This window comes from Aplidium turbinatum, chromosome 16, assembly GCF_918807975.1.
Source record: "Aplidium turbinatum chromosome 16, kaAplTurb1.1, whole genome shotgun sequence".
NCBI lineage: Eukaryota > Metazoa > Chordata > Ascidiacea > Aplousobranchia > Polyclinidae > Aplidium > Aplidium turbinatum.
The window spans coordinates 17749260-17764118 of NC_137487.1; the positions used below are offsets into that span (position 1 = coordinate 17749260).

Consider the following 14859-nt stretch of genomic DNA (forward strand, 5'->3'; position numbering starts at 1 on the left):
AATACGACGAAGATTACTAAACGGTTCACACATATTGGTGTCAGGCAACTCATTTAAGTATGACGATGTGGCTGAATACGTCTGCAAACCAGGCTACAAGCAAGATTTTCCTATCATGCAACATTTTTGTCACTCAAGACAAGGATGGACAGGAACTACAGTTTGTATACGTATGTTGTTATACTTTACTCATCGGTTTTGTAACTGCAAAATATTTTGGCTTTCCTTAAAGCCATACTAAATGAAATTTTCAAACGGGAATTAAGCATTAAAATGCGTAAACTGAACATTCAAGAATACATTTCAAACAAAATTACCGAAAAAAAATTGTTTTCAATGGCACTGGCAAGACCCAAAGTCCAATGTTTCATTTATTTTTAATTTTTTTCAAAATGACTGAAAAGTGTAAACAATGCTCGAGAATACGTCACTATCGACAGCAATAACAAAAGCCACGTTACCACATCTGATGTTTTAACATCAGATCTGATGTTTTGAGCAAACTGTCTGATGTTTTGATGTTGAAATCTGTACAGCCGCACGCTTCGCTGCTCACGCCAATTCCCGTTTTGAAAGCTCTGACAAAAGCACGCGCGGAATGCTGATCAGACCTCAATGGGGCAAAATTTTATTGAAAATCGTTTTATGGTAGCATGTTAAACACAAAGAACGTGTACAATCGCCAAGTCAGGTTTTTCCTTTAGTATCCCTTTGACTCATATACTTAAAGCACTGCTAGAATTTTTGAATAAATTTACTGCTTGTTGACTGTTTTTTTTGTTTTTGTTTTTTACTTTACCTTGACATACAGCTTGCACAATTATAAAACAAAAAATGTATACTTTAACTTTACTTGTATATGTTTAGTTTCTTGCCAGCGCTATAGTTTTTCTGGAGTTATTCAACACAACATGAGATGTGGACGAAGTTGCAAAGTCGATGACGATTGTAGAGGAATATTAAAGTGCAGATGTGATGGTCATTGCTCCAGAAGTTGTGTGAACCCAAGTAAACAAAACTTTGCAACATTTTCTGCATCACTGTTATTTGAGTTTTAGTCGAGTTACAACAAAAGCATTGAAATTGTTTATATTTTGTTGTTTGTTAACCAAAGCGGTGAAGATAGGTTGAGGGTATTAAAGGGCTCATATTGCGCAATGCGCAGTAGCCTAATCAAGATTGAAAGAGCGAAAAATTGAAAAATGTACCGCAGGTAATAAAATTTTAGCTGCTAAAATAAGACGATGACTTACATATTTTCTAAAAAAAAAAAAACTCCACTCTTTTATAAAGTTGTCTCAATTCAACTTTTTCCAGATCTTTCTCACTTGATTTGCCGCTGTGCATCGTGGTGTAAGCCCGCTACAATTTCATCGCTGAATATAGTAATTGTGTTGAAGTTCAGTGTTTTTTTTATTACATTGTAAGAAGTGCCAATGCCATACACTTGTAACTCCTTAGTCCTTAGTTATTTTTTGCGTTGTATGACGTCGCTTTGCTTCCTTGTGGACAGGTATATTTTCTGTAGTTGTAGAATCAGGCCACAACCAATTCAGTGGCCGAGAGGTTTCGCCTTCGGCTTTATTGATGGTAGATCTGAGATTGATTCCAGGTCGGGTCAAACCGACATTTTTAAAACAATACCGATTGTGCTTTTCTTGCATAAAGCAGTGAAAATATGTCGGGTGATAATATCGTATGCAAAACTGATATAAAATTAAAAATGAGCCCTGTCGCTAAAAGACCTTAGCTTTTGTAGAGTGACAATAAATAAAACCGTAACACAATTATTATTAGAATCAGGACACATTCTCTGCCGCGGCAGCATCAAAATCCACATCATTAGTGCGTCATTTTTACGTTACCTTTGCCTTTCTATTGTGCACCGCTTTACATCAATCTACCCGCATTGCCCTTGGAGCGCTGAAGCATTGCACTTGTAATCAAGGCCTGTGACTATGTTAGCTGTTATTCTTAGTTCTGAGTGGCTGAAACTCTGCCATTTTTATTTTTAATCCGTTTCCAATCTTTTCTTTCTAATTTTGCTCAATTGTAAAGTGGTCAACCTTTCTTATGTTTGTATTCGGTTTTAGTTTGGATTAAGTTCATTCGTGTTGAAATAGAGCTATACGTTGCTTTTTCACTAAAGCTGCGTTCTAACATCACTGCAATAAACATATAAAGACTCGAAGACTCTGTGCTTGGATCAACTCCGCCGTCGTCACGCTGTAGGCTACTAGTATATGAACAGGCGGCTTGGACTAGAACACACCACGCCGCTACACATTTGAGGTGATCCGAATTTTAAAGCAAGCTAGGTAGAATAGAATTTGTTTTCATTTTGTTAATGCTTTATTGTTTTTAGATGTAAATTGTGGGAATGCACCCGCAGCCAGAAACGCAGACCTGACATACACAGGAAGTGGAATAGAACGAGAAGCTCATTATCGCTGCAGGAAAGGATTCTATCATGAATCTGGCAACACTGCTCGAAGGTGTACAGGCGGTGGCACATGGGACGGTCAAATTGCGTCTTGTCGACGTAAGTCAACCATAGCCGTAGGAGAGTAAAACATTTTGGGGGGGCAAACAAAATTTGCCCAAATTTTTCAAAGTTTGCCCAAATTTTATCTTTGCGTATATATGTATTTCAAAAGCACAAAATTACTCACAATCTCTGAGGTAGTGCATTTAATAACTCTACAGGCATCAACTTGGCCGTGTACGAAAACACAGGCAACATAACATAGGCTACAACAGCAAAACAAGACTAACTTAACTTTAACGTGCATTCATAGACCTGTCTGTGTCCCAATTAAATAAACGATCAAATTAAAGCACTCCTATGTGGCACAAAAATATATATTAAGCCTAGCTGGATTCTACAACAATTTAAACTGACTTACAGCAATAACCGGGTAACAATTGATGAATATCCTTGTCAGATTATTTGAAAATCTCCAGCCTAACTTCACTAAAAGGCCAGACAAAAAGTAGCTCAATCTCTTCAATATAAAGATAGTCCAAAGACTCAGTATTTGTAAATTTGCATTGAAAAAAATCTAGAATGACAACCTATTTACTTATCAAACCAGTAACATTACTTAATCCATGCTACTTCAAACACTATAGCCTAAAAAGAATTTGATAGTTTATGATGCTATGCACATTGGACAATTGCACATCAAACTTGCACCTTTGAACACAACTACTTTTAATAACACAAATATTGATATCATATTACAGTGAAATCATACTCAACGGTCTTACAGAACATCATTAGAATGATATTCTTACTTCATATGTAATGAAGCAGCTACTCAAATTGCAAGCACTGAAGAAAAGCGACTCCCAGGTGGTAACTTCAAACTTAATCCTTGCCACAAAATATTACAAACCTCATTACCAACAGCACTATTTACATTGCCTGATGCACCAACTGCATGAATTGGATGACAAAACATGAACAACATAACATGTGTTTCTATATTTGATTGTTGTTGCTCTAGTACTGATCATAGATAGTACTAGTAGGCTAAATAGCTGAGCATATCAACCCCAGGACTAGCAAAGACAAACAGCAGTTTAAACAAAAAAATTCTTTACATAATAGAAAACAGTTAAACTGTAGCCAACAAATTACATGAAACTAAATGCTGGAAAATTTACAAATTATATTCATTTAATATACTTTTTCACTTTGTGCAGGCCCATGCGGTAGTTAGTTGCCGAGATCAAATGCCACAAAAGTGGTGTATACTGTATATGTGGCCTCACAACTGTTGATTTTTAGAGTTTATAACAAATGCTTAACTTGTTTCGCCATGTCTAAAAATGATGAGCTATCTTTGTAGTATTTAAGTTAAGTTTTGTGAGCATAGCATAACTCATGATAAGATTATATAATTTATCCAATAACTAGATAATTTTGCTCATACAACTACATTAGTACAAGAATCCAGTAGGGTTTCAAAATTCTTTCAATGAAGAAATGTAAGCTAGTGTGTATACATACTGTATATCCTAATGAATATCTGTAATAAGCCTACCTCGGCTCACCAAATGCATTATTTTACATTTACTTTCTTTAGATAGTGAATCGAAAGTTACATTCTGCCCAAATTTCTATACCATATACAAAAGTTTTTAAAATTGTTGATGCTACATTTACATTCAAAGAAAAATGTTAATGTATTTCATACAAAATGCAACACTATAAAGTTACTAAACTGGTAAAATGTTGAAAACTCATGGTAAGAATTAACAAAGTGGCTATTTTTACACACTTGTTGCCATGCTTGCTTGTGAAAGGTGTTGCCAGAGTTAGGATTAACTTTTCTCAAATTAGGGCAGAATTTCTTATCTGGCAATGCTATTACGGCTATATTTACACTATTATAGTGTAAATATAACCCTATTATAGTGTATATATAACCAAAACACTACTATACACTATTATAGTTATAGTGTACACTTTACACTATTATAGTGTAAATATAACCACAGCCATGAATTAATTGATTCAATTAACTAGATATTTTTGCCCAAATGATTTTTACAAACAACTACATCACAGTAGTAGAATATTAAGGAAAAAACCCAAAAAACTCTCAAAAAGTTACCAGTACCCAGCAAGCCTTTAAATCTTATATATGTAATGCAGCCTATGTTTTAGTGAAAATCAGTGATAAACTTACATTTGTTTGCCAACTGTGCTCTTTTACAGTTACTTTTTGTAGTTTTAGAATCGAAACTTATCATTTAAATGCCGAGATTGCAATTGTTTCCAAAATCGATGATAATGCATTTTACATTCATTGAAAAATATCAATGCATCTCATAAATTATAATAATTATATAAAGTCTATAAACTGGTGAGACTTCGAAACATCATGGTAAGATTGATTTGCCCAAATAACTTGACATTTTTGCCCAAATTCGCGACATTTTTTTTTCAACGAGGGAGCGACCGCCCCCCTTGCCCCCTCATCTCCTACGGCTATGAAGTCAACCATTACAATTTTAAGGTGTTTAGTCCGTGCCATATTTTAAACTAGCTGTCCTGTTTCTGTATCGAAAACGTTGTAACGTTCGCGTTTTGTCGCTTCTACTTTTGCTAGACCCCGCTATGTTGGGCATATAGGCTGTTTTACGTTATGTTGGTCAGAAATAAAAACAAACTAAGCAAAACAGAGGAAATCAAACTAGATCTAATGCAACATGGCTTTAAGCATAAGTGATTAAGTTTCCAGTTTGACTTTTACCCACTCTTTCAACTGGGGCAGCAAGGACATATTTTAATGGCAGCAGTAAAACAAAAAATCGTTATTTTTAGAGATTTAGAAGTTTGAGACGAAAAACAGAGACTTGTCAAAAAATTGTAAATTTTACCAAACTTTAAAGGAATTATATATTTTAATTTGTTCAGCAATTTTCAAAATGACATTGATAAAATAAATTTCACTTGGACTTCACCAGGCATTACATGCGGAGATCCAAGACCTTCCATACGAGCTACTGGTGGTGACGTAATCAGATGGAGGCGTGGTCCGTATCGTGTTGGCCAATCATTTACTTTCAGATGTCCACAAACACATGAGATGCTAGGATCGCGAGTAAGAACTTGTTTGAGTACTGGAAGATGGAGTGGATTGCTGACAGTATGTGATGACAGAGGTAACATTTCAAACACAAGTAAAGTGAGTTAAATTCCAAGTGCAGACTATTTGCTTTCAAACAAATATCCATAAACTTTCTTACAATTTTTCTAATAACACTTCATTTTTGATTTGCAAACTCTTCAATAAAAAAAAACAACCGATAAATAACAATCGTTGTCTTGAAACTTTGACTTCAACGAAAGGAAGGAAAACCTGCAGTTCCAATAATATTGTATGCTCATCTTTCATCTCATATTGAGTCAGCTCCTCATAATGCCACTGCCCAGGCTGTGCTGTAGATATCGACTAAAGACGGACAGTGTCCTGCAGCCTACAAGTAATTTTATAACTTACAACTTCGAAAAGGATGAAAGGGTTTTCAATACTGGGGAATGAAAGATGCCGTTATTCCTCTAATCAAGAAGACACCTTCTCATGACCTCAAAAGGTGTATACTAGCGACATCCAATGCCGAGGTTCGAAATTGAAGCAATGGGTTTTGCCAGACAATGACGTTCACATTACCCACCATTGTGGCTGTCAACGTTCACATTCCTGGTATAAGCTTTCTCATAGGCTTTCAAAAAGGCCTCACCAAGTTCTCTTGCTATTTATTTTTTGAGATAACAGAAATACAGCGACAAAATAAACCGGCTTTCAAGATCTCGTATTAGAGCTCTTAACTTGAAGCAAACACCTCTGTTAGAAGTAAACAAACCATTAATGCCACCTCTCAACGTTAAACTGAACCTCGACTTATAGCTTTAAGAATCATAGCCAGGTTTGTCACACTTTGCCATGGCTGGCCACATCAAGTAGTTTGTGGCGATATCCAACAAAGAAGGTGACATTTTAAAGAACACTAACGAGTTGTTTTCGGGGTATTCAACGGTAAAGTTGCAGTTAAATTACTGATTTGTGAGTTGCTTAGTCAATAGCCTTATGAAGTCTGATAATTAAAAAAAAAAAAATTTGTGCCGGAAAGAGATTTTGAGAATTTGTTGTTTCTGCACTTGAAGGTTTCCTGGGAATAACTGATTAAGTAAAATCTGAAATGAACTGAATAAGCTGAAAACCTGGTCTCAGAGTAATTCAGATTAATAAAGGCTTAAAATGTTAAGATTTCTACACATATGTCGGCCATTGCAGCTGTTTTCATGGTTTTGAAAAAACTAATATTAGATGATGACCTTTGCAACCAGGTAAACGAATCCGATGCCGGCATCCAGGAGTCCCCATCAATGGACGCATCACCTCCACAAGCAACCTGGAAGTTGGAAGCTTTGTTGAGTTTCAGTGCAATCCGGGTTATTCAATGTATGGGGACGGAAGACAGGAATGTCTCTATTTCCTTCAATGGAGTGATGATAGAGCTCCGAAATGCATCAGTAAGAATATAAATTCATGAAAACCATAAAATGATAACAGCAATTGATAAATAGTATTATGAAGTTCGTCTTCTTTTTTGTAGAAACCTTTCTTCTTCGGTTCGATTGTTTGAGGACTTTCTCTTTCACCAATCTTTGTTTTTAAAGTATAACAGTTGATACGTTTTGCTATAATTATTTTTACTTGCTTAATCCTGTTTGTGATAACGACATATTGTCAAATACAAAAAAGTAAAGAACTCTTAAGTAAACCTTGACCGCTGCAGCTGCAAAAACAATTTTTATTCTTTTCAGACCCTAAGTATCCTTTCAATAATGATAAAGTTGTGGATGAAATCACTCACGCGGCAGAAGTCCCTTCCATTGGGAAATCAACCGTAGTGCAAAGTTCATTAAACTTTGAGGCTTTTTTTGTCATCGACATATCCGATGATGTCAGAGATAACACATTGCGTGATTCTTTGAAATTTGCAGAAGAAAGAATAAGAAATGTGAGATTCGTTTTTGTCGTACCTATACTCATGTCTGCTTTGTGAAGATTTTGATCAAGTAGACGAGAATAAACAAAAAACAATCTTTGTATCTACTTTCAAGCATTTCATTAAGTGTCTTAACAAAAACGTTTGCTTCCGGGAGATATTGAACAGATGTCCTCTTGAATGCTATGCAAGCGCTCCACCTTCGGGTCACATAGCCGTCAAAGATCCAATTAAAACGATGCCTTTCAAAAACAATTCGGTTTCCGTTATGTAAAATGTGAAGATCAAAGCTGATTTAGTGATTTGATCTTTATCCTCGGACTGGGAAAGCTTCTTTGAGAGCTTAATCCTGGCATACTTTTAGAGGCTTTAAATCACTGACGCAGGGCCTGTTGTTTAAGTTGAGCAAGTGTAGTTTCCGATGTTGTATCTTGATTAATCAATTGTAATTGACATATTTTTTAACTTTTAAAATACAAAAAAAGAAAGGATGTTGTAGCAAAAAAGACACAAAAACTAAAATTAAATGAAAGGTTGGCAAAACTACTGCGGTTAATGATCTTTACTTTTACTTTCAATTGCAGATGTCAAGGAACGGGAGAATCCGATGCGAGATATCGGCATTCGCTTCAGATCGTGCAGTGTTGTTAGACCTTGGAACCACGACAACTGAGGAAGCGATAGAGAAATTGAATAGCGTTCAAACCAATCGACGTAAGTAGCCTACGTCATCACACAGTGGTTTGTGATTGGATAAAACAGTTATTTGTGATGCTATGACAGAGCACTTCTTTAATTTATTAAATTCAGTGCAATAGAGTTTAATAACCATGTTTTAATAACCATCATTTAATAACCAGCATGTAAAAGTTCATTTATTGGCAATAGTTGCTATTTTTTAAAATTTTTGTGCGTTGAAACAGTTGCAGCATTCCCATCAAACATGTACATTTTCTCAACAAAAATGCACAAATTCATGAAAGAAAAAATCGTTGACCACTTTTTGAAACTACCAAATTTCCCATTTGTCAAATTTTCCAAATTTTTCGAAAACATGTTCGATCTGGGAACATTTGTTTCCATTATATGTATTCATGTTATTGCTACTCGGTTTCCTTCTTTGGGGAAAAATAAGCAATTTATATTTTTAAAGTATACTGTTTTCTCTAAACATTTTCCATTCCCATCTTGTTTGAGCAAAGTCTCGCAGAAATTAGGACAAATTTGAAAGCAAAATATTTATTTATAACTAATAGCTGAACACTGATCAGAGCATTACCAATAATGTACATGGCTGAATAATGATAAACTTGGGCATATGATATTTTATGTATAAGCTCTATGCAATAGGCTATATCTACTATATCTCTACAGGCTTTTCTAATAAAGATTATCATTATTAAAGACAATATTTTGGAAGAAATCTATACTCGACGAAATACTCACCGAGCAATCGAAAGACTCAATTCGACTCTTTTTTATTCATTCTCTGACGACCCCAACCTAATAAGATATGTGTTTCTGTTTGTTCACGGTAAGGAAAACTCTTATTTGTAAAAATGTGGCCATTAAAATAAGACACTTGTTTTATTAAAATAAAATTGTTTTGCCTGAAAGAACTGTCTAACTGGAAGCAATGTTGCCACCTCAGACGTAAAAGCGTTGACAAGGGAATCCAGGGAGTACTTTTGGAGACTGGTCCAGGATGATTTTAAGGGCCGGAACTTGTTGAAGGGGCCGGAACTTGTTGAAACTTGAAGAAACTACCACATGCTTTTTAATACAGTACGATTTTGTTAGAAGTGTGTTGACTTTGGCCCCCAGGATCTCATTGGTACCTGGCCCAAATTATTATCTTAATAACCCTGCTTAGACGTAACCATGGACCCACAAAAGCAATGATTGTGAAAAAGTCAATGCGAAATAATGTAAATTAAAAACAAAAACTTTATTCTGACAAAGTTTTGTAATAACTCAAGCGCTGTTCTGTATAAATAAAATTGAATTTCTGGTTTAATGTGGAACTATCCACTGTTTTTAAATATTTTATCATACTATACACAATACACAATTTACACATTCTGGAGCATTGGTAAAGTCATAAGAAGATTTAAGGAAAAGTTTAGTAACGAAGTTTTGTTTTGGACTGATGTTCGGCATGTTTAATATTTCTACTTACGTTTGCTGACTTTCAACCTTGTTGATTTATTGTATAGGGTCTCACATAGAAGGAGACCCACCAGCAGGTGCAATGGATGAAGTTAGATCGATTTATGAAAGATATTTATTAGAGGTTAGACAACTAACCTGCAAAAATTAAACATAATACAGCTAAATATCATTTCATTGTATGTGTTTTCAGTGGTAAAAAAGCACATATACGTATACGTATCATACTATACAATTCATAATTTTGTTTGTTCAGATTTATGTCATTGCCTTTGGGGATCAACACAGAAATCATCGAACAATGAATGAGCTTCGATCTCTTGCACCTACAGGAAACTTCCTTTCAAACCCAACTGTAGACTTTATTGAAATATCTCAATCAGACACGAATAAAACAGGCTAGTGCGGAACATAAGTTGTTTACTGCTGGTATCATAACTGTATGCTACAGTGGTTTCATTGACTAGGTGCATTACAAAGAGCAATACAGTTTGACGACTCAAATCGGCCAATTTTAATATCGTCTATTATGAGATCTCGGTTGTCATGGGTCCACAGTTTGATGTCATAGTAATAATATTGTCCTAAAACAGAGATTTTTAACCGGTATTAAAACTTATTTTCTGTTGGTAATTTTCATCAAGGTTATTTATCAATGAAATGAATTTACTCAAGTAAAGAAGGCATGATTACAGCCTCCATTTGGATTTAACAAACCTGGTGGGATTGAACTTATTTTAGGGCAAATTGACAAGACGTAGTCTAAACCAGAATAAAGAGTTAACAATTTCTGTTTTCTTTCATCAAAGAAGATAACCTGACGACCTATAAAGATCTTTACGTAGCACATAGCCTAACAAGATTGAAACAACGCCGAATCAAATTCGTAGCATATTGTTAAATACTTTATAGATTATATTAACACTTTGCTCCTCAAAGGGAGGCCAGATTTGGCCCCCCCCTCATATTTCCTTTAATTATTTGAAGCACAGTAACGCCATGCACTTGGTTTTTCTTGACTTTTCCTAAAATTGCCAGGCGGATCTGATGATATTAAATTTGATGCTAAAAGTTGTGTAGTTTTCTTGTAAATTCAAGATTTTGGTGAATTTTTGCTATTTCTAGCTAACTTCCAGCAAAGCGTGAAATGGATTACATTGCGATGACAAGCCATAAGCTCATAATTGCTTCGTGCATCGATATGCGCGAGCAGAGAGAAGCATCCTCTTGCTTTCTTTTGTTTGGTTTGACCTCAATAATACAAAGCGCGTTATTTCTTATGCTACAAAGAAAAGCCAGTGATCGCAAAGCTGTTAATTAGAAACAATAATAGCAAGCTTTTTTGCGTTATCAGCTCTACAAAGAAGAATAGCAATCCACGATCAAAATAGTAGGCTATGGAGGCCACAAACTATTCAAAACAGTTGTTTCAAGCAGATAATATTCATTGACGAATAAAAAACGTTACAATAAGAAATCTTCTCTTGGATAAAGACACGAAAACCTGGTTTCGAAATAAACGTTCTATGGAAATGCTCTCATTGACAAAACTTGCAATTGAGGAAATGTATCACTGCAAATGCTTTTGGGAGAAGCCTGAGAAATAGCGTTTTTGCAAACAGTAATTGTGAGATACACTCAAAATTATGAGATAGGCTCCATTTACACGTAGCAGCTAACTCGATGGCGTCCCTTCACTGCTTTATGTCGCCTACTTGTTGTTATGTCCTGTATTTTTGTTTCACAGTGCACTGTGTTTTGTTCCAAAGAGCGCAAAATAAAGATGATAATGCCTCATCTACATTACAAAATATTTTGTAATGTAGGCCTACAAACAAAATGTACAATGTACATTACAAAATATTTTGTACTGTAGACGAGGCATAAATTTAGGCGTCACATAAGACAAACAACAAATCAGCTTTCTTCATCATTGATTCAACATCTGAATACGTTGCGCCAATGTATAAGAGGCCGGCTATTGTGAAGACCCGCCATTTATAAACGATCCGATTATACCAAAAGTGGGACAAACTAGTGGATCAAAGAATGAATAAATAATGCTGAGAAAACTAAATCTAAGTGACGAACAATACCGATGTCTTCATTTATCTTGGAAAAATGCTGCCTAAACTTATCAACAAAAAATACAGTAAATAACGGCAAGGATCCCGAAAGCAGAATTTGCTCGACTTTGGCATGAATTTAGTCAGACATCTACAGTAATAATTCCACACATACAATAACGGGCTCTCAACTGCTGTAAGATACATAATAATCAACCTGGTTCTGGGCGATTTGTGTAACAGTTTAGGGGAAGACACTACTTGAAATGATGCACCACACAAAAAATTTTCAATGAAGACTGAGTCTAAAAACCGATGTGGATAGTGCTGCACAATAACTTTAAGTTTAGGACAGAAGAGGCACAAAATATCACGATAAAAATAAAGACCTTGTGGGAAATTTTCGAGAATCATAACACGATGTAAATACCATAAACGCTTAGTTTGCATGCTGCTCTAAGCTGGCCGGCAACCACAAAGGTAGACAATAGCTTACAGGCAGTTTATAATTCGATAACAGCGCAATAAACATTATAAATACGTAAACCGACAATTTTCTTTTACAAACGTTTTACGTCTAATAGTAAATTTAGACGTAAAACAATTTTTTGTGAAGCACTTGCAAACCACGGTTTTGTAAAATAATTCATCATTATTATTTTTTACTTCTCGGATATTGTAAAACGTCATCAGCAAAATCACAAAAAAAAAATTCATTACTTCAATGTAGTAGGCCTAAGAATTTTTTATAGAATTGTAGCCACGTTGTTTCAACAAAGAAGCCATTTTTAGCAATGTAAAGTTATAGAAAATAATTTGCAATCATGCAAATGGTTGCAAAGAATCTAGGAAGTCTTCTCACAATCTGGCACAAAATGATTATGTTTATTGTATCTCAGTAAAATGTTTTACGATAAACTTTGAAGCTTCGTTATAATCATTTTTATCTTTGAAGTCAAACGTTATTTTTTTTTGGCCAGAAACATAATCACTGCCTTGCTGACGTTGTCGCTTTTACGCGTATTTTTAGTGCTTCAAACAATAAGGACCCAGTCAGCAATCCAGTCCTTTTACATTGATTCAACATTTGTAAACGTTAAATTTATGTAGGTTTGCTGACTGTGGGTTGTTTCACATTTCTTTTGTTTACGCATGTTCCTCAATTCGCTGTTGCATTATTTCGACGCTGGCTGACTAAAAATGTATTTTCAAATTGATTGACACAATCTTCAATAAAAAGTGAGCTTCGAACTTAGCTTTGTTGATGTAAATGCTGTATTTTTTGTGGATGTAATTTATGAGTCATGTTTATAAACACCCGTAAGCGAAATGACTTATGATGTGGCCTGCATGATATTTGTGATGCGACTTGACACAAATCCACAATTTCAAAAGCACCTAATTTGAACTTAGAAATTTCAGATTATTTCAACAACTTGTTCAATTGTCTTCTCTCTACTAAAAATATTCATACTACAGACTCAATTGTAGACCTAAAATACACAAACGAAGATGTAAACAGCTATTCAAGCAGGCTAAGGTGTTACTTATGAGAAATTTGGTTCCATAAAACTAGAAGCTAGCCATGAGTTTCGGAATGCATTAGTTTAGGATAAAAATGTAAGACAACAAACGCAGTTTTGTTTTTTTCAAATTCGTGTAACAATATTACTCTGATTGTAACTATTTTAGAATCAGTGAGTAGCTTACAATAAGATTTGCTCGCAAGTCGTAAATTCTAATCAATGCAATGATTCGGCACACCGCACACACACTTCGTGCGTTCGATCGAGCTCTTTGTTATTTAGAAGTTTGCATGAAATCGGATTAGCACGGTTAATTAAAGGCGGCAAGTTAAATCAAAATTGTCGTTTTTGGGTACCTTTGCAAAAATTGAAATATCAAGTTTAACATATAAAATTTTAAAATAATGAGTTTTCAAACTTATAGACAAATGATTTGCTTTCACACCAGTGCAACTTCTGTTGAAATAGCATCAGCGGATAACACGTAACAGCTGATTGAATTTGATCCAAAAACGGCCCCCCCTTGAGCAGTTAACTTCCAAAAAAACGTTGAAAAGCAAAGGGTTAAGTGTGGAAGAGCAGGGGATGTTGGAAAAATTAAAAACAGGGTGGCAGTTGGAAAAGTCATTGGTGGTTCATTTGCAAAAGATGGAGCTTGGCCTTGGCAAGTGGCATTCACTTTCTACAGACAAGATATATTTTTGGTTTGTAATATCATAGGAGTCTACGTTGGAATGTAGAAATAAATTGTTAGTTATTCTACTATTCTTATATTTCTGCAACAAATTGACTAACTAAAACTGCAGTGTCCCTGATACATGATATCCCATCGTAGGCTAGTATCTACCAAGTAACATTGACTTGAGCTCAGTTGAAATTTGAAAAAAAGTTTCCAAACATTTTGCAAACTTTTAACGTTGTTCTTGGTAAGCCGCAAGGTTTGAGGAACTTCCAATTGCTTTTAATTTAGAATAGTTTTAAATAACGTCTGATGTATTATAAACCAATTTGCACCAAGCAACCAACAAATGCGTTTCTTGGGTAATTTTCTCAGTTTATTATTGTGTGCTTACTTTAAAATTTTGTAAAGGTGCGAGCTACTTTTTAAAGTTAGTATCAGTTCAGTTGTTTTTATTTCTGACCATCACAGCAAAAACAATACATGTCAACATAGCAAAGGTCGATAAAAAGGTAGAAGCGACAAAACGCGAAATAAAACGTGCTTGTGACCGAAGTAAGTTATTAAGTTGAAAGGATTTGGCACGGTCGTAACACCTTCAGAAAATTGTTTTCCACCATAGATAAAAATGGCATACCATAAGATATAGAGATGAGATGAGCATCACGTATGGCGACTTAACGTTTATCTTACCGTATAAAGACTTACATTAAACATAAACTTCCGAGTGGCATATGCTTATATCCGTCAGCCACGTAATGCTATAGCATTAGGTTTTGAACACATGGACGAAGAAGGTAAACACTGCTAGCAATCTTTGTTGCAATTATGCACAACTAAAGCACTCAAATAGCATTAGTTACTTGTAAGTCACGTGAGACAACACGTGATA

At 35.0% G+C, this 14859-nt stretch overlaps 1 protein-coding gene across 1 annotated transcript; it reads left to right on the forward strand.

Moving 5' to 3' along the window:
• The first annotated feature begins 63 nt into the window (after positions 1–63).
• LOC145785278 (protein lev-9-like) lies at positions 64–10030 on the forward strand. The gene is made up of 9 exons (XM_082596953.1): positions 64–170; positions 868–1008; positions 2366–2542; positions 5479–5676; positions 6863–7048; positions 7343–7539; positions 8112–8241; positions 8933–9061; positions 9953–10030. The coding sequence occupies exons 1-9, from the start codon at positions 116–118 to the stop codon at positions 10003–10005; spliced, it is 1266 nt and encodes a 421-aa protein (XP_082453079.1). The 5' UTR covers positions 64–115; the 3' UTR covers positions 10006–10030.
• Positions 10031–14859: the final 4829 nt, after the last annotated feature.